A 20,178-nucleotide genomic window follows, 5' to 3' on the forward strand; every position below is an offset into this window, starting at 1 on the left:
TGACGATTTTACTAGGTAATTTATGGATATTGTTTTTAATAAATGGATCATATATTTACAATAAACTGTAATAAGAAAGAAGGCACTTCATTGTCGCTTTAAGATTTTGGGCATCCTTGAAACCGTCAAGTTCCATGTTTGCATCGTGAAATTGAAGTTGTTCAACTCAACTCCATGTTGAATCAAAGTAGTCAACTGAAACTGCATTTTTTTTTCTTAAACCTTTTATTTTCATCTTCTGATGGTGTCAACAGGTTGAATTTGGAATACGCTACTTAATGCAACATTTTAGACGCACAGTATGCGCCCATGCAACGACGGGGAGTGGCGAAATATAAATAATATTTGTCACATTTAAAGTTTTCAAACTACTAGGCTACATACATTGAATGGTATAGGCTACTTCCGTTTTGTTGATTAACGATTCAAATGGATCATTCGTCCTCAATCATCACGCAAGTATCAAGAGATGAGGAAGATAGTTCAACTCGGCGAGAGGAAGGTGAGTTTGGAAAAGTTTTAAAGTGGTCTGCTGCGCATGACAACGTTCATGGACACAGCAGGGCAGCGGCTATGTCCGTGTCAAAATTAAAGACCAAACGTTAATTTATGAAGTATACGCGTGGAGTCTTTTCTCCATTAAATATTCACACATATTCGCTCGGCTACCTCATATGCTATTAGCAAGAGCAGCTAAAGTTGTAGCAAAGTCCTGAATTAGGCCTAGGTAAGCCTGGTGGTTACTGCGAGACCAACCTGGCAATGAAAATACAAATGAAAATGCTTTCTAACCGTTATTGTCTGGAATATTGTCATATTTGCAGATTTTATAATGCCTTTCAGCTGATTACTGTAAGTAATAAATCTTAATAGCGTTAACGGGTATCCTACACAAGGGGGCGGGGTCCAATTTAGAGCCTCGCTTGACAGTTCTCTGCTGTTTGTAAGACTACTGAATGTCCAAATAGCAACTCTGTCAATTCACCTCTTTTCAAGAGGGTTCAGAGAAATAATAGGACCTTAACACAACATGCGTTCATGGCCTACTGCAAAAAGGTGATAGTATTTTGAACAGTATCACATTGCCTATTCAATAGTTTTCCCACACCTAAGACCTGACAGATCCGTAAGTGATGTGCTTCTCTAACACTAAACAGTAAATCCGTATACAAAGTTCTAAGGATAGTATAAGTTCAGTGCTATGCATCATTGACTGCATAATAATTTTTAATTCGCAAATATTTGAATCAAAGACAGAACAATTGTCAAGATGGACATCTCAAGTACACCACTTAAAATACATCATTGAAGATGAATTGTATCCACACACAAGCATACACACCCACATTTCTACAATTTCCCTTTGGGGACTGCACTGCAATTTTCCTTTGATGACAATACATAACACACATCAAATCAAATCAAATCAAATTTATTTGTATAGCCCTTTTTACACGCAAGCATGTCACAGAGGGCTTCACATACGCCCATAGAACTGCCCCTCAACCAACCTAAACCCTCAAGGAAGACAAGGAAAAACTCCCAGAAAAACTCCCAACGGGAGAAAAAATGGAAGAAACCTTGGGAGGAGCAATTCAGAGAGGGATCCCCTCCTCCAGAGACGGTTGGCAAGAGAGAGGAGCAGAACACAAGCTAAACATAGTCATACAGTGTCAATGGGTTTTTAAAACACCAAAAATCCATTGTTCGGCTTTATAGACGTTGGATGGGACCTGGAAACTCGCTGTTGACCGTCATGGAGGCTGGTTTCCGGTTGACGACCTGGTCCAGCGTTGGTAGACCGACGACCAGGCAGGTCCTGACAGCTCAGACCCCCCACACCACAAGGGATGTGTGGGGGGGACAGAGAGGAGAACAGGGATTAGAGAATGCCAGGAGCAGCTAACAGTTTCAGTCGTAATAGAATGAGATCCCCACCGGTCAAGTGTGGACTAGATGCACACATTCATTTTGCTCTACCCTGCCTGCACTGCAGATTCTGACCTGAGGGTGGCAGTGTGGTCCAAACTTGTGTTAGCCCACTCTTCCCAACTCTTGGATCACTTCCTCTTGGCCAAGGGTCACAGGCGCCAAACCTGTTCCAGGAAAGAAGAGGCCAGAAAGGGGGACTTGGCTGCGTCCTGCACTGCTCTGCACGCCCTGAGCTTTAGGAGGCCCAGAAACTTTGTTGTTTATCAAATGTAGTCCTTACATTTCTATAATGTCTACAAGGAACTATGTGTGATGTTGCTGGAGATTAATTGTTGTTCCTTCATGTGAATTTAAAACTTGCCACCTGCCTACGCATGTCTGCACATTTTACTAGTATGTATGTGTATTTTAAGACAAATTACAATTAAGTTAAATCCCCAGGGCAAACTGTGGCCCAAGCCTATCTCCGTCACCACCACCCTAACCCTGCTAGCACACTTGCTGCTGCTAGTGTGAAACAAGTTGTCAGATTGTTGTGGCGGATCGTGTGTCGAAGTGGAAAGTCAGTCGTGGAGAGGCGGTCTGGATGGGAATAGAAGCACAGATGCTCGTCAGACAAACCCAGATACCACGCTTTTACCCTGAGGGCGAAAACATGCTGATGTGGCACAAGGCTGGCCGTGCCCCTTGGAAAAGTTGTAAGCTCATTATCAGTGTCTTGGCCTCCGGGAAAGGGGGTGTGAGGCATGGACCCAAGGGTCACACTGCATGTGTCAGGAGTGCGTTACTGTCGCTCCCCAGAGGCCAGCTCCCCAGAGGCCAGCTCCCCAGAGGCCAGCTCCCCAGAGGCCAGCTCCCCAGAGGCCAGCTCCCCAGAGGCCAGCTCCCCAGAGGCCAGCTCCCCAGAGGCCAGCTCCCCAGAGGCCAGCTCCCCAGAGGCCGGCTCCCCAGAGGCCGGCTCCCCAGAGGCCGGCTCCCCAGAGGCCGGCTCCCCAGAGGCCGGCTCCCCAGAGGCCGGCTCCCCAGAGGCCAGCTCCCCAGAGGCCAGCTCCCCAGAGGCCAGCTCCCCAGAGGCCAGCTCCCCAGAGGCCAGCTCCCTAGAGGCCGGCTCCCCAGAGGCCGGCTCCCCAGAGGCCAGATCCCCAGAGCTCCAGGCTCTCTGAATACTAATGTTTATACAGCAATACCCCGTCCAGCCACACTCACAGAATATGGAATTGAAAATCCGATGGTGGAATATTGTTGAAGTATTGAAGTCAGACTGTGTTGACATACTGTTAACAAGTGTTTGCAAAGTCTGCATTTCAGACCTCTTGTGGCAGGTTGTACAGATGTAATGGATACTGCTTCAACACATACTTCACATTATGACACAGGAGACAAGATGCAAAAAAAACGTAAATTTTCTCATCACGGAAGATTTCCTACAAGGCAAACACATATCACAGCTCAAAGCAGTCTGATGTGTGATCTGAATATGGTAAACTGACAGTCCCAACCAGCCACTAACAGTACGGGACACACCCACTCACCCTTCAATCAGAAGGTAGATGTAAATACTGTATGTAAATATGACGTCACCCTGCTAAGACGACGCCTATAAGGTTTGATTTATATTAGGACATAATCTTTAACGTTCAAGTGAAACAGACAAACACAGTGTAAATATTTTCTTCTGCAGTCATTACTGACACAAAAAGGTTTTGTTTGTGACTCCGTGTATGGCCTGGTGTGAGTGTGGGAGGCTATATTTACACAGAATCCCATCATTAACCGCTGTCAGCAGCTGCTCTCGCACGCTATTTAAAGCCCTTGATGTGTAATATCAGAAGAGCTAACGTAAAGCTCAGCGTGATGTTTCTTCACTACTCGTCTCACCTGCCCTGTTCCTTCACACGTGTTTGCACACAAACCTTGTACCAAGATGTGTGTGCCCAAACAGTGCACCATGGCAGGGCTAGTGTGCCCGAACAGTGCTTCATGGGAGAGCTATAGCTGTATCACCATGTGACTCGGTTTACTCTAAACCCAACTGAAGTGCATGCAGGGATCAAACTCACTACATGAACCAAGTTGTTGTGCAGTGGTGTATTCGCTCCATAGCCAGTAACTATTCAATTCTTCGGACGGTTTCAGAAATCATATACCATTCATAGTCTGTAGAAGATGGTTTTCTTAAAAGCAAAAGTTTTGAATTTGTCACTTTCCTATCTTCAAGGTATTTTGCACACTCGTCCCCATAAGCATCATAGCAACAAGTCTTGTCACTTTAGAGTGGCACGCTAATGTCTTATGATGACAGCCCCATATCCATCAGAGTAAGGCTCATTTGTCATTGATTTGATCCTGTAAAGACTATCTCTCATCACTCTCTTCCAGAAGGAAGCTTTTTCCAAAGTGTGTCTGCCAAGGAGCTGTGGGAACATGGATTGTTAATCTTGTAGTTCTCCATGACTACATGCTAAGAATCTCTCAGGAAAAGTTATTTGGCTTTTAGTTTATTCATTGTCATCATTGTTTGTGTTCTTGACTATCAAAATAATATATACATATTTTTTTTATAGTTGTGCATCTGTGGCACCAGAGGAATTTGTGGAGTTAAACGGTTGTCATGACAGTTGTCAAACAGTTTTCATAGCCTTTTCATAATTTTTTTATTAAAGGTGCTGTGAAGCAAATTCCATGATTTGCTTCTCAATACATTATATACGTGTGAAATGAGTTCCTGAAAGCATGTGCTGCACAAAAACTTTGTCCCACTGAAATGTGGAGTTAGACATTGAACAGTTTCCCACCCGTTTGCTGCTCAGGTTTTGTGTAGGCGGGGCTAAACCCAACTGATCTACGTCAGATCACAGACGGTTTATATAACCTGCCTTCTGTTATTCAGCTGGTACAATGCAAAGACAAAGGAATTAACACATAAAACACTCAGAGACTGCAGGTCGGTCTGTTCTGATATCTGCAATTGATTTAGCTAGTTGTTCCTGTTGTGGCTAAATTAGAGGGGGCGGAGCTTCAGCTCCTTCAGGCGACACACCCCCCCAGTCTCAAGTAGAGAAGACAGCTGATTTCCTCACGATTTCAAGCCTAATTTAACATACTTGTCAGTGTTTTCTTTTTGATTCGACTTTGGATGGGTAGTTAACAACACATTCTTCTGTGGTGTGATGAAGTTAAAACTAATTTTCAGTTCTGCTTTACAGCTTCTCTAACTATGTAATCAAAAACAACGTCATTTAGTTTTGGAGCGTTTAGCCCTGTGACTAGACAAGAGACGCCCTCTGAACATGGGACACATCCGGGGCTTTGGGTTCACCCTGCTCCGTTCCTTTAAGACAGGACTATTTCAGGCACTGAAATATGCAGCAGACTGTCTTATGTAACCTGTTAACCCCTTCAAGCACCTGTAAATAACCTCTGTGAGGTAACTTGAGGACGAAAAAATAGTGGTGTGCAGGTATGAATAGAATATAAACATGTCTCTCTCCTGCTCTCTCCCAGGTGCTCATGCCGTGTCCTCAAGTAAGAAGCCTCGTAAACGGGGGATTTTCCACAGTCTCTTCTGCTGTCTATGTCACAAAGACACAGAGCAGCTACCCATCAACAACAATGCCCCGCTGCTGGTGGAGGAAAATGGGACCCTGTCAAAAGTAAGCTGTGTTCTGCCCCTCCTCTCCCCCTGCCCCTCTTAGAGATATCACTCATCTGTCGTTCCTCTGGTCACTTCACAGTAGAGGCTCAACACGACAGAGGGTCACATGAGCCGCAACACATGTTTCTTTGCGCAATTCCTTTCATGTTTACGAGGGTGTCTATCGCAGTCTGTAAACCTATGCAGTACATAATACTCATTATATGCATGAACACTCAAAACACAAAAAAGGGAGGAAAATCTGAACTTACTGACACAAAGAAGTCGCAAACAGGAGAAAAACATTGTCTCTACGGCCAGACACGGTGACAGAGATGGATTTGCTCATTTGCCAACATGGAGAAATGGTGTCAGTACACTTGATATTATCTGGACATATGACAGTTGGTCGTGACAGTATTGAATACATTATAAAAAAACGACATGGCTGTTAGCAACGGCAACCAGGGATCAGGTGGTCAGGATCGTCTCAGGTGTCAGGTTCAGATTTATGCCTTACTTCAGCTTTTTATAGTGATTTGATATTCCAGGAGTTATTTGTCACGTCTCTCGAAGCCCCAAAAATAAATTGCCAGGTCTTCTGGAGAGGGGGCAGAGCGAGCGCTTGTGTCAGTGTTGGTTGTGACCTCCTGTCATGTCAACGTGCACGCTGCTGCTGCGCTCTCAGGCGGGCTGTGGTCTCTCTGACTCCCCCCGCCAACTGGCCGAGCACCCTCTCTCCCCCGACCTCACCGACGTCTGCAGGTTCTCTGGGGAAAACAGGTCCCTCACAGAATGCCTCGAGCAGTTCAAAACCTCAGAACACTATAAAGCCATAGGCGGAAGACAGCTGTTCGTGTACCTGGAGCCGTCAGACCCCAGTAAACTGTCCGGACGAGAAGAGGTGTGTGAAGAGATGCCTGCTGAACGCTGCACTGTCTCAGCGCTGAGAGAAGTCATGGATTCAACCAAGACTTTCAATCAAATTGACGAGCCCTGCAACATGTTAGACACAACAAAAGCCGTGGTGAACTACTCTGAACACCAAATGGTCTACGAGGAAATCAATCCCGCTGTTGAGCAATGCAACAGGAATGGAGAACTTGAAGAAGAGATCGAACACTCTGTACCCTCTAACGGAGACTCTGAAGGTCTGGACCAGTATGGGATCCAACCCCGGGAGGATTGTTTAACACCTCACCATCACCCTGAGGACTGTGAGACAGCCATGGTAAACAGATCATGTGATGAATGCATTCAGCACTTAGAGGGTTTCGATCTCGGTGAGTCCTCTGAGCGCAGTGCTAATCACAGTCAAGCTTCTGAATGCAGCGGACTCTGTGAACACTGCACAGAACACCTCCAGTCATCCCAGCTATGCAAGTCCTCTGATCAACAGAACAAGTCTGTTGAGCCAGACACACTGAGCCAGACAATTACTGAGTATTTTGAACAAGATTTCGAATCCGATTTGTCTCAATGCAAGTGCTCTGATCAGAGCAAGTCCTTAGATTCTGACAGACTGAGCCAGACAGAAACAGACTTTTTGGAGCAAGATTTTGATCCCGACTTGGCTGAATCAGTTAATTTATTTGAATGTTATGCTAAAAATAGTGAGTATTCTGCAACGACTAATCAAATTGATGAGACATCTGAGTGTACATTAGTGCTCGATGAATATTTGAGTAATTTTGATTCCATCGATGAGCAAATTGATATCTGTGAGCTTAGTGAGGCTTCAGCTGAACAATCTTTTACAGTATCAGATGATCTTAATACCCCCATGTCCTCTCAAGGCACAGAGGAAAACTCTCATCCCTGTGAAAGTGACTGTCAGTCAGAAGCAAGCGAGGACACCAACAATATAGAGCCTGCAGAGGACATCAGTTATGATGTCATAGACTACGACACCCCCTCACTTCACTGTGAGCTGTCCTGTCAGACCAGTCTAGATGAACAACAGGAAACTAGCAAAAACTGTGGATGTTTTGAGCAACGTGAGCCATATGAAAACATTGCGGGTGAAAACGAACACACGTTATATGACCACAACGCTGCGTGTTGCATCGAGGAAGACGAGTCCTCCTCGCAGTGTTCTTCCACTGAAACCAAATCTTTTGCAACTTGTAACGACGGCAGCATTCCCTCCGCAGCCTGCTCTGACTCGGGGGAGTCCGACAAAGGAGCCCAGGATGAGGACAGCTACGAGCAGAACGAGTGGGAATCTTTTGAAGAAGATGACCTGCAGGAATCAGACAAGAGCACTGACGATAAAGATAAAGACTGCTCCAGTGCTGTCGTTACTGAGGACTTTTTTGACCTGTTTGACAGAGTGGACTTTCACGGACACTCTTTTGTTCAAAGAAGACCTTACATATCCTGCTTCGAGGGTGGGGATGTTCATGATTTTTACGTTGCACAGCTCAAGCTACAGAAAACGACAACCTGTGCCAACGACTCTAAAGAGTCAGAGGATGACGACACTCACGCTACCCCTGTTCAGGATGTGAAACCTTCTGATGAAGAACAACATGGTGAAGATGAGGCACTAGACATCCTCCATCCCTACGTTGGGAGACTAGATACTGGATCCTTTGCAGAGGGCTCTGTTGAATGTGACACCCAGGAGAACACAGATAAAGCTATTGGAGCATTTGTCACCAGGAATGAGCTTCAGGAGACCGAGGGTTTGGAAAAATACTTGTCTGAAGCCTCCGAAAAAGAGCATGCGTCCTGTCCCGTTATGGGTGAATGTCTGGTGGAAGTGGAGGCTTGTGAGGACACAGGTGCAGGCGCTCTGTGTGTTGATGATGAGCTGAGCTGTGCTGATGACTCCTACCCACCCTCAGAGGAGCAAGGCTCTGGAAGTGGTGCAGACAACGGCCAGACAGACGACCCAGTTCTTACAAAAGACATGGATGCACAACCTGTCGAATGTTACATCCAGGAAATAATCCTGGATTTAATCCGGCAAATAACACAAGATGGCGTGCATGAAGAAGAGTCCTGTGATGAAGAAGATGGTTTTAGTATTTGTACTGAAAGAGAACCCTACTGGTCATGCACAGATAATGGTGAGATATATGAATCAGGTATTGAAGAATACTACATGTATGAAATAAATGCCTGGAAACCTTGTATTAAACATGAGGCTTGTAAGCCCTGTGGGAGAAAATGGAAACCTCCCACCCAAGACCAGGGTGCTGCAGGACAAGTGGAGGAGAGGGACTCTGGAGACACCATATTAAACGAGGAGGAGAACAAACTAAGCCATTTCAAAATCATTGAAGTTGTTGACTTGAATGGAGAGTTTAATGACCACACCGAATCTTTCAGACCTTCTATTGAGGAAGTGAAGATTAATACTGAAAACCAGCAAAAGACTCAGTACCCAGAGACAAATGACTGGTCGGAGACTGGTTTTTCTGAGAAAACAGCCCTTGGTGAAGCTGAGCACAGGGCAGTCTCAGTGGGAAGCAGAGCCTCTGAACAAAGTGAACAGGAAGGGGGAGAAGAGACTCATGAGTTCTTTAAGATGGTGGATGAAAACAAGGCCTGTGAGCAGAATGAGGACCCAGAGGAAGATGTGTCTGAGGACGAGTCTTCAGAGGGCTGTGACTGCGAGTACTGCACACCTCCACCACAGCAGGTAGGAGGAAGCCTTGCTGCACTCAACACTGGACTAGTTGGGAACTTCACCAAATTTGGTGTGATTTTCGCTTTCAAATTTCAGAAGTGTGGTATGTTTTGCATGATCTGACAATGAACTGAAAAGAGTGAGGAGGCAGTTGATTTGTACACCAGTTGGCCTACATTTGATAGGAGCGTCTAGTATTGGCTTTGGCTGTTTCTTGGCTATAGATCAAGTCTGTGGCCTAAGACCTAAATTGAGTAGAAGATGTGGCTGAACATAAGGCTCTCAATGCTTGGCAGATAGGGGGGTATTTTCGACCTGTCAACCTTTAAAAGATCTACTATCCACCTGACCCGATAATTTACTCATTGGGGACATTTGGATTGTGCCCTGTTATTGGCTGGTTATTTGGGTATCACATTTATACTCAGTGGTAGTTGGAACTTTGGCTCCTTGTTGAAGGAAGAGAGCTGATTGTCAGCTCTCACAAGGGTCCTGCGGTCCTCTGATATCTACTAGTTCCGTAAACAGTGTAGCAGCTGTTTCAGTAGCTTCTCTGTGCCCCCTCATGGATGTGATTTTTAAAAACACCATTATCTCCTCCTCACAAACGGCCTCACAAACGGCCTCTAACACATTGGCAATATGTGTCCTACAAATTCAAATGGGAATTCAGCAGGTAATGAAACCACTTCAGCTTTTCATGTGGTTTCTGGCATGTTTTCATTACTTGTTTCTTAGAAATATCAACACTACAATGTAAGTCAAATGCATGTAAAAATGTTCTGTTTGCATATGGCTCATTACTGACCCTGCTTCCCACGTTCTCTTCCAGCTCCCAGCTAAGCCATTACTCCCTCAGGTCAAGTCTAAAGATGTGGGGAAGATCTGTGTGGTCATCGATTTGGATGAAACTCTGGTACACAGTTCATTCAAGGTACACTGGTCAGTGTGACCCACTTCACATCTAATACATGCTTACCAATATACTGTGCATGTGTGAAGTAATTGTGTGACCAATAATACTTATATTCATAATTTAAATTTGTAGTATGTTTTAGTAATTCATTTTAATATATAAAAACATTACATTGCTCCATGCTTAGAACATTTTAACCTAATCAAAGTTTTTCAAGATGGTCAAAAAAAGTATTTTACTTTTATGCTGCGTTTTGTTACAAAAAAAAGTCCAAACAAAAGTTTGGACTGGACCATGTTTGTGTCTCAAGCTATTCTGAATACATATTAGACAATTCAATATTTTAGGCTAGAAAAACTGTAGAGCCATGAGGATGTCCTTTGCGGTCTCATGCATTTAGAATTCTAAATCATTCCCTCATGTTCACTTGCTGAAGTGATCCTATCAGGTCACAGTCTGTCCCTAAGGATGTCACTAGATACAGCCACAGGTGGAAACAAGGTCACAAAAGTCACATGTGCATCGGACGCTAGAAAAGTTGTTTTTGGTCAAATCAACAAATAACAAAATTTTGAAAATGTTATTCACAGCCTGCATTATGGCCTCCATACTAAGTAGGGTGCAAACATTTAACAAGATAGGATTAGAATGATTTATTTCACGAGGCACTTTAGTTTTTGGCTTCAGGCCGATGTCTCTGTCCTCGGTCCTGTCCTGGCCTGGCAGGGAAGCAGGAGGGGCAAGGCCAAAAAGGAAATTCATTTTAGACACTTTTCAAAAGTATTTTTTACTTCATTCTAGTCAAGGAACAAATGCCTTGAGAACCAGTTTCAAGTCAGATGTATAGTGAATAACTATGTATGATGTATTTAATGTAAACACAATAAATCACATACAGTGATTTATTAATGAGTGTTTTAGTGAGTCGTTTTTTTGTTGCCTGCGGTTCTGGGATGTAGGCAAATAGTCTGTAGCCGTTCTGTGAGCCTGTCTATGGGCCTGTCTGTGGACCTGTCTGTGGACCTGTCTGTGGGCCTGTCTGTGGGCCTGTCTGTGGACCTGTCTGTGGACCTGTCTGTGGGCCTGTCTGTGGGCCTGTCTGTGGATCTGTCTGTGGACCTGTCTGTGGGCCTGTCTGTGGACCTGTCTGTGGACCTGTCTGTGGGCCTGTCTGTGGACCTGTCTGTGGACCTGTCTGTGGGCCTGTCTGTGGGCCTGTCTGTGGGCCTGTCTGTGGACCTGTCTGTGGGCTGAGTCCGCCTGCTTCATTACTACATAGTCTGAATGTAGGTCATCATGGTGTCCTGCCTAATAGGGCAACTACTCGTGATGAAGCTAACATTTGAGAGACTTGTTTCAGCCAGAAGAGACACCTAAATAAATCACTGTTTTATGAGTACAGTAGGCTCCTATTTCAATATTGGATGACTTAAAAGGAGTCATGTTATTTACACCTGGCTGTTTTTTTTATAAGTTAGGGTGATTTTAAAACTCTCATATTGACTCAATTAGAAATATTTAATAATCTTTACGTGGAAATGTATTTATTTAGTTAATTAAGAATGGGTTCCTTCTCTCTCTCCCAACAGCCAGTGAACAACGCTGATTTTATCATTCCAGTGGAAATTGATGGAACAGTTCACCAGGTGAGGACACATGCTCACGCAGCACCTCAGTGACAGCATAGTCGAAGCAAGATTCAGTGAAAACCACTCAAGACAATCACATTATAAATGATCTCAGCAATGCATCTGCATCTCACTTCGGAAACAGATGCTCAATATTTGACCATATTAGCCTCCGATGATTTTTCTTTTCTTTATGCTGACCCATCCGGCGTTAACCTGCTAGCTAGCTAGCTACCTGACAGAGCAGTGGCCTTCTCTAGTGACGGGTCCGAGCAGCAGGTGGCTATTTCAGAGGCCTGATGAAATGAGGAAACCATGGCCGCCTTCTCAGAAAGCACTGGCCATCAATCTTCAGTCGGTAGCACATATTATGTCCAGTCCAGTGGAGAAAGGAATGGAAGAATGTAGCTATGTGAGTTTTTAAAGGGTAATTACAACCTGCCGGATCCCAACCTTTACCCCCGCACCCCCCCCACCTCCCCACCACCCCCACCTCCCCCAAAGACAGAAGACGCTTGTTGTTGTTTTCAGGGCTTGTGTCTGTTTCAAGTAATCCAGGATAGGCTTGTTAATGGGGGAAAGCCTATACGGGACGACTTGGCTCAGAAACAAGGCCACCGGCACCGTTGTGAACGCAAAACAAATGGCAGCTTAGGTCATCTGTGACCTAGGCTGTGTCCCCTAATACTAGCCTGGACCTACCAATGTTTATACTAGTTGGTGTTACATGTTGCTAATTCACAAATTTACCAGTAAACAAATGGTGAATGGCAATCTTGTCCTGGTGTGTGAATATATATGAACAGAAAAGGGCACTCCATTTGTTTTTATATATATATATAAAAACCGAGAACAGGGAAAGTGTTGTGAATATAAAGGTTTAGCTGAAGTAAAAACCACTAAGTTTCTAGCAATGTTGGCTTGGACTGGACATGTTGTGGATCAGAATGCGTCTTGCAACATTTGCTGCCTGTCCTTTTCCAGGTGTACGTGTTGAAGCGACCCCATGTGGATGAGTTTCTGAAGAGGATGGGCGAGCTGTTTGAGTGTGTGCTCTTCACTGCAAGCTTATCGAAGGTGAGAAGTCCAGTGTGAGGATTTGCTGTTGATGTCACTGTTGACTGAGGACGGACAGCAGCTTTACAGCTGGCAGGGTGGAACAGTTGCTTCACCACCGGCAAGAAAAATGTAACACCTTTTTTTTCCAAATGTTATGTTTAGAATTCCTGGAGTGGTAACCCAATTATTGGTCTTGGTAGTTTATACACTTGTGCCAGATCTAAATGTAGTACGTTCACACAAAACACTAATTGACACACGCAGCAACACAGCTTCAACGTCCAGTTCCATCCAAATGTAACAGGAACGTCCACAGACACAGAAGCTACAGCCGTACACAACATATGTTTTACTATCCTATATGTGACCATGTATTGTATTTGGTGTTGTCAGTATGCAGATCCCGTGTCTGACCTTCTGGATAAATGGGGCGCGTTCCGCACTCGTCTCTTCCGGGAGTCCTGCGTGTTCCACCGGGGAAACTACGTGAAGGACCTGAGCCGTCTAGGCCGAGACCTCAACAAGGTCATCATCCTGGACAACTCTCCTGCCTCCTATATCTTCCACCCCGACAACGCTGTACGTTATCTCCTCTTAAATAATACAATTAGGATTTATAATTTTGGGGGGGTAACTTGATGAAATTAGATGTTTCATCTAGGTATAAGATCTGATTAAGTCTGACAGTCTGATTAAATGTGAGATCATTGTACGGTTATGTTCATAAACAGACTGTCTACATTTTCTTGTGAAGAAGTTGAAGACCTGAATAAAACATGTTTGTAACCGATTGAAACTGCTGTAAGAGTTTGACCTGATACCAGACATTCCAACAGTAAAAGATCACTTGTGATTGGTCCGCTCCTTCTCTGCGTGCGTCCACAGGTGCCCGTTGCTTCCTGGTTTGACGACATGGCCGACGCCGAGCTGCTTGATCTCATCCCGTTCTTCGAGAGGCTGAGCAAAGTGGACAATATCTACGATGTTCTCAAGAAGCAGAGGACTACGAGCTAACGAGAGAGCAGATCTCCAGCGTCTCTCCCCGCGGGGCCATGGAGGCTGCTGGGCGCTGGCTTGGCGAGGACCGCGAGGGCCTGGGTCAACGCCACCTCACATATTCCACTCCTAGAATATATGGCAGAGAGGACTTTCATTATGGCACAAAGAGGGATTTGTAAGTAACTGGACTGATATGTAAGTAACCATTGTTCACACTTGGTTTGTCTTGCCCCCCATTTCACACAGCCCTTCTCAAGACTAGTCAAGGAAAGGCCTTTTTCTTTCTTTTTTTTAAGAAACAACCTTCTTTTAATCTGATGGATTGGATTTTCAATGCCTGCAAAGATGTTATGGAAAAATGTTTTTTATAAGTAAAACTTTTTTCTTCACTGGCCTATTTGGTGTAGTATGTCTAAAATAAACTGGCACAGAGCTGGGCAGGTTAAATATAAGTTGTATTTGTGAGAGAGCGCACCAAATCCTAACCGTGTCTTCATAAGTAATAAAGAGTTTAATATGTGCAAAATACTCAAGCCATTACTTTTGTGTCAAGTCTTCTAGTGTAGAGGAGCCTTTAGGATTGATTCTCTCTCCCCATCAGTCATTACCTTTATCAGAACTAGTTTACACTTCATTTGACTAAAAGACAGGTATGCGCTCAAGTGATGACTGATCATTCAACCCATAAACCTCTGTTTGGCTACTAGAACAGAGGATGACCCTTGCTCAGTAGGCACACAGTATCACTACCATGGCAGACTTCCACACTTCTTAAGGATTTAGAAGGTATGGCTGAATATGCCATTGATTCTGGTATGAAAAACCAAATGTGTGCTGAACAAGAGTCTGTTCTAACAAGTGAATGTTAGAATGCCTGGGTCACAACTGAATAACTTGCCCAGAGCCGTGAGGATTGTTGTTGATCCCTGGTGAAGTCTGGGCCGGTGTGCCTACTAAATGACAATCAAATCCATTGTAACTTTATTCAAAACCTTTTTCAGTTTTTAGATTTTCAATCTATTTCCAATCAACATTGTTTTTACCTCTTGGCTATTTGTGCACTTCTGTGCACCATTAAGATGCACTGATATCAACATACATGGGGACAGGTGAACTTTTCCCACAGCATCACAGTGATCACATTACTATCCTCCCTGTAACGTACTACACTTACAGAAAGCCTTGACTGATCAATTGCTCACCTAGTGTATTACAATCTTACATGGTCTGTCATTAAAAGGCTATGAAGATTGGAGGTCTTTATTTGAAAAGGCAGGACTGTTACTAGATTTTCAGTTTCCTCTGGACAATGGACCTTTAAACTCTAATCTGATTGAATAACATACAAGTGCCAATATGGATGTGGTGAGATTATTTTTTTACAAATTATCATGAATGTAAAAGGTTGTTTTGATTTATTTTTAACATTGCTATATTTCACATGTCAAAATATGTCATTTTCATATTTTTAGACAAACTTTATTGAAATAAATATATCAAATGCTAACTTGTTTTAATGCTAGTACAGAGTCAGGATGTATGGTTGTTAATCTACCAGGATGTTCTAGAAAAGTACAATATGACATGATTTACACAAGCACAATTTGTTTGCTCTCCTTAGCTGTTAAAATGTGATATTACTTTGCAACTTGTGTGTTGGTGAATGAACCTGAGTTATCATGTTGATGAGTAAGGCCTACCACAGACCCTGTAGCTAGCCCAGGCCAACCACAGACCCTGTAGCTAGCCCAGGTAGTATTTGGCACAGTCTGGTGTGTGTGTGCGCGCGTGTGTTTGTATGTTGTATGTGACTGTGCCAGTGTGTACTTGCATTAACATAAATACAAAATGTTGAGTTAATTTGATCATATTCATCTTTTAATTTTAAGAATGAACATGTTGTAAATCCTTTTTACAATAATGTTTTTTTTTTTTACTGTATTCAATTATGAGTATTAACATTGCCACCTGAGTTAAGAAACTGGCAAAACAAGTTTGAGTGAATAGTTGCTGCTCATCAATTCTATAATGGAAAAAAAACTAGAAACTGTATTTGAACTTTGCAACAATAAAGCATGTTTTATTGAACAAGCTCATATTTCACTACAATGAATGATGCATACACTGATATTCAGTATAAGGTGGGGTGTTGGAATCACACAAAATGAAAAACAATGGAATATGGAACTGACTTCAATTCACATGAATACATTATTTATTCCTCATTAAATCTAGTATTGCTTTAACTCCTAAACTACTATGCTTTAATTGAGCAAGACCATAAATATAAAGAACAATTCAGTCTTCTGCTTTCCTACTGTAAATGTACCCAATTTTGGCCCAGTATATTTATATTACAAGCCTCATTTTGCTCGACAGAACCCATTCTTCACCGTACCTTGAATGTCTGCCTTCAAAAATCTCAAAGTGTAAAAAACAATGTCTATACAATGGACAACAGATGGAAATTACACATGAAACTATGACATTGATATAAACTGACAACTGAACAATTAATAAATATGATTGTTACCTAATAAATAAACTAACTTTGCAGTAAAATCTACTACTGTGAGAACTACACTAATGAGAACTAACAGAAACAATTTATGCAACCTTCAGTGGGCCTCACCTGTGTGCACTTTCACAAGAGCTTATCAATTGTATTTGAGATATTGGGATGTTTCAGCCCCCCTACTGATGAAATAAACCCTCAAATTATACTTTCACCTTATGTAATGGACACATTTTTGCTTTCATATTCCATCAAATTGTGATCTTCTCCAGACCTCTAAACGGTTGATTAGCAGATATAACCAGGACCACTAAATAAGCTATGTGAGTATGATGATCTGCGCTGGACAACAAAGATACAAAACATTTCAAGTTACTGTTAAAGATCTAAACACTCTTTCACCCTTAATTCGAAGTCATTAAGAAAATATCAAATTACATTTTTTACCTCCGGAGTTTGAATTCCCATTTCAAATATTAACACAATAAACAGTTAGCGATCCATCTCTTTTGGATGTTCAAAACATCAAGATGATTCCGTCACTCATGGGTCACCTAAGAAAGTTGAAAAGAGAACAAAGTTTAGGAAATGTACTTCAATATAGACACCAAACTATTCTTTCTTGAAATGCAACCTTAGTGATATGAGGTCCAACAGAGATGAGAAATAACAAAGTAGGCTACGAATACTTTGTTACTGTAATGAGTAGATTTTTCTGACAACTTTTTACTTTCACTCCTTATATTTTTGACACAAATATCTGTACTTTCTACTTCTTACATTTTAAAGCTATGCTCATTACTTTAGTTTTAATCTATATTTGGTGGCTTGATATATATTATATTATTATTTATATGTTTTGATAAAATGTTTCCAAAAAAAGAAATCTTTAAAATAACGCTTTGAAAAAAAAACTTGTAGGTTGAAAAAATATTTGCTCAAAAAAGTTTCAAAAGGTTGGAAAAATATTTTTTTCCCCAAAACTTTGAAAGGTTGAAAAAATATTTGCAAAATAAGTTTTGGATTAATACGTTTAAAAAAAGTTTTACTAATATTTGGTCAAAAAAGTTTCAAAAGGTTGAAAAAATATTGTTGAAAAAAAAGCATGTTATAGATGAACAGTGGGAGTTAGCGATGTCGATATGACTGAGAATAGATACATTCCTGATAACCCATGGCCATATATCAGGGAGATGTTTGAAATTGTCACGGTCAAAAAGGATTCCTGGCGAATGCGCAACATGTCTATAGTGTATTTTGTATTAATGTATTAATATTATGTGTGGTCCAACAGGTGTAGTAATGGCTACTTTTTACTTAAGTAATTGTCAGAGCCCACACTTCTTTACTTTAACTTGAGTAAAAAAGTGTAGTCGGTACTTCAACTTTACCAGTCTTTTAACAGGAGAATCTGTAATTCTACTTGAGTGAAGGATGTGTGTAGTTTTGTACATCTCTGGTGTCCAATGTCTAGACCCAGGGGTCAGATACACATGATGTAGCTGAGATTTCATTTCATGTTAATGTTCATGTAAAATGAAGGTGTGAGTGAGGTCTGGCACTAGAAGTGTTTGACCTCAATTCAAAATCTAGTAAACCACCACAAGAAATCAATACTGTCTTTCATTTACGAGACACATAATAAAACTAAAAGTAGTTTACAATCTTCTGTCTCAAAATAGCCCTCAAAGTAGCCTTAGACATGCTTTCTTCATCTCTTGACCTGGTTATCTATGCCCATGGATAGAGTGGAACATAAACACCAAACTTAAATGATAGCAGCACGCACTACTCCACAGATGTAAAAAAGAATTCTCGCCATGTGATGTTGGAATGGCAAGTCACACTGGTTCACACAGACCCAGCCGACTACTAGACTTGTATTATTAAAACAGGAATTAAAACATTTCCCCCCAGAACATATTGAACTGACTTGTGACATGAAGCTGGGCTTTGCTCCTGGCTTTCCCTGATGTGAACTCGACTGGGCCACTCATTTCCACAGAGGTCTGGCGCAGGGTGAGTCTGTGGACGGTCCCCATCCTCTCCAGACGCACCCTGGGGCTTTGCTGCAGGGCCTCCCCCTTCAATGTCCACAGGGGGGCCTTGAGGACAGGCACGGAGACCTCACACTCAAAGCAGGCCTCTTCTGGAGCCACCACATGTGTGTCTTCCAGCTCCTTCACCATCAGGAGAGACTGGGCTACCAGACAGGGGAGGGAGGGAGGGGGGCATTACATGAGAGACTGGGCTACCAGACAGGGGGGGGGGAGGGAGGGAGGGAGGGAGGGAGGGAGGGAGGGAGGGAGGGAGGGAGGGAGGGAGGGAGGGAGGGAGGGAGGGAGGGAGGGAGGGAGGGAGGGAGGGAGGGAGGGAGGGAGGGAGGGAGGGAGGGAGGGAGGGAGGGAGGGAGGGAGGGAGGGGGGCATTACATGAGAGACTGGGCTGCAGCTACCAGACAGGGGAGGGAAGGGGGGGTTTAAAGGGGATGTACCCGGTAATAAACTCAAATACATCTCTGAATTTAAATGAACACCTTCAACCAGGATATAGATCATAGAGTCAGTGCTGTGCTAGCCTGCCATAGGAGAATGAATGGTGTTGATTTGAATAATTTATGTCTGTTAGTGCTGTGTTGTTAAGGAAGGTAAGTGATTACATCTCTATTCATGTTTTCTGTGAATTCAAGAGTTTCTGTTGAAGCATCGAATGTTTATGTTGGAGTCCTCCTTATCAGGGTGTGTTGGAGTGTGGGTTGAGTGAGGAACCCTGGGTCCCCTGGAGGTCTGGAGCTACAGGGCTCTCTAACCAGCCCAGCAGGCTGATGTCATCATATTGACTGGTGTGTGTATGCTAGGTGGAGCTGGGTGCTGTTATTTCCAGATCGCTGACTCTTGTACTTGATCATTCATTTCAATGGGCGCCAGTCCGAAACATGGTGCTGACAGGAACCTGATGTGCCTAATGCTGGTGCTGCGTTACTGGGTTGCTGTGGTCATGTTGGTATGTTGTCTGACAGTTTAGTCCAAGCAGGGGTGTCGTTAGACATAAAACTCGACTGGGGCACAGGTCCCTTTTCATATCCCTTCTTATTTCTTCAAAGCGTGCTGTGCACAAAGCACTATAGGCTATAGAAACTCCCCTTGCTTAACACACTATACAACAGTTCAGGGACACAAGTTTGATATCAGCTTTGGCAGGGACGTGAATAGTTAATGCGAGCTCACACATTTTTTCTCATTCATTTGAACGCAAATACTATTTTTTAAGCTTTATGTAATATTGTTTATATGTTTAATGTGTCAAAATAAGATGATCGGTCGGCCTATCATTTAGAAATGTTCTTTAGTTTTGTTACATTTTCTTAGCCTACCTCAATTCTGACTTGTGTGCTGAGTCCGACACCTGGACTTCTGTGTGCGTGCTGCAGTGGCTGTTTGGCAAGCTCAGAAGAGCATGCTGACATGGTTTAACTGCTTTGATTTTACAAACGTTGATTGGGATACTGTGTTTATTTTTCCCAGGATTATCAATCTAAATTAATGCACTGACTAATAAAGTAAATTGTTAAAACTCAATTTTTTTTATTTTACTGGGGCACAGCATATTTAACTTGGTCCCAAGTTACTCTCAGTGTGTTTTTAGAACTTAAACTTGTGGTTTGTTATCAAAATGTTTTTAGAGTAATTCAAATTTAGTGCATTTTTCGTGTTCATATATACAGTAAATACTTAGATATGCTGAAACACTACGAAATATGCTAAAAATATTTACACAACCTAGAAAATAGTTTATTATTCACCATTAAGATCCATTTTGAACAGTGATCAACAAGAGACCTTTTCAAAGAAAACCTGA

At 42.8% G+C, this 20,178-nt stretch overlaps 2 protein-coding genes and 1 long non-coding RNA gene across 27 annotated transcripts in view; 1 reads left to right on the top strand and 2 right to left on the bottom strand.

The window, feature by feature from the left end:
* Positions 1–164: 164 nt before the first annotated feature.
* On the top strand, positions 165–15,896 carry ctdsp1 (CTD (carboxy-terminal domain, RNA polymerase II, polypeptide A) small phosphatase 1). Of its 3 annotated transcripts, none has more exons than XM_084688880.1 (7): positions 165–502; positions 5,437–5,585; positions 10,036–10,137; positions 11,709–11,765; positions 12,732–12,824; positions 13,200–13,385; positions 13,692–15,896. In XM_084688880.1, the coding sequence occupies exons 1-7, from the start codon at positions 430–432 to the stop codon at positions 13,818–13,820; spliced, it is 789 nt and encodes a 262-aa protein (XP_084545006.1). In that variant the 5' UTR covers positions 165–429; the 3' UTR covers positions 13,821–15,896. The 3 variants fall into 3 exon arrangements, with proteins under 3 accessions (XP_084545006.1, XP_084545005.1, XP_084545004.1); XM_084688879.1 differs by lacking the exons at positions 165–502; positions 5,437–5,585 and adding exons at positions 6,167–7,179; positions 7,363–9,215; XM_084688878.1 differs by lacking the exons at positions 165–502; positions 5,437–5,585 and adding an exon at positions 6,167–9,215.
* On the bottom strand, positions 1,417–6,164 carry LOC146233263 (uncharacterized). Its single transcript, XR_014741614.1, has 2 exons — positions 5,839–6,164; positions 1,417–2,096 (listed from the first exon to the last, which is right to left on the bottom strand). It is a non-coding gene; the product is annotated as an uncharacterized LOC146233263 (long non-coding RNA).
* obsl1b (obscurin like cytoskeletal adaptor 1b) overlaps positions 15,858–20,178 on the bottom strand; it is a 31,221-nt gene continuing 26,900 nt past the window's right edge. For 22 of the 23 annotated variants that reach the window (XM_084688857.1, XM_084688853.1, XM_084688854.1 and 19 more), the window contains 2 exons: positions 18,254–18,523; positions 15,858–16,874 (listed from right to left, as the gene is read on the bottom strand). In XM_084688857.1, the coding sequence (XP_084544983.1) occupies positions 16,864–16,874; positions 18,254–18,523 (281 nt within the window). In that variant the 3' untranslated portion in view covers positions 15,858–16,863. Of the gene's footprint in view, positions 16,875–18,253; positions 18,524–20,178 lie in introns of those variants that run through there. The other variant, XM_084688855.1, reaches the window with a different exon arrangement.

This window comes from Hypomesus nipponensis, chromosome 23 (assembly GCF_054491055.1).
Source record: "Hypomesus nipponensis isolate SF chromosome 23, ASM5449105v1, whole genome shotgun sequence".
In the NCBI taxonomy this organism is placed as follows: domain Eukaryota; kingdom Metazoa; phylum Chordata; class Actinopteri; order Osmeriformes; family Osmeridae; genus Hypomesus; species Hypomesus nipponensis.

Excerpts from the sequence above, each read along its gene's own strand:
- ctdsp1 (XM_084688878.1), top strand. The coding sequence starts at position 6,222 with ATGTCAACGTGCACGCTGCTGCTGCGCTCTCAGGCGGGCTGTGGTCTC. Across the intron at positions 9,216-10,035 it reads GCACACCTCCACCACAGCAG|CTCCCAGCTAAGCCATTACT; the intron begins GTAGGAGGAAGC and ends GTTCTCTTCCAG. Across the intron at positions 10,138-11,708 it reads TGGTACACAGTTCATTCAAG|CCAGTGAACAACGCTGATTT; the intron begins GTACACTGGTCA and ends CTCTCCCAACAG.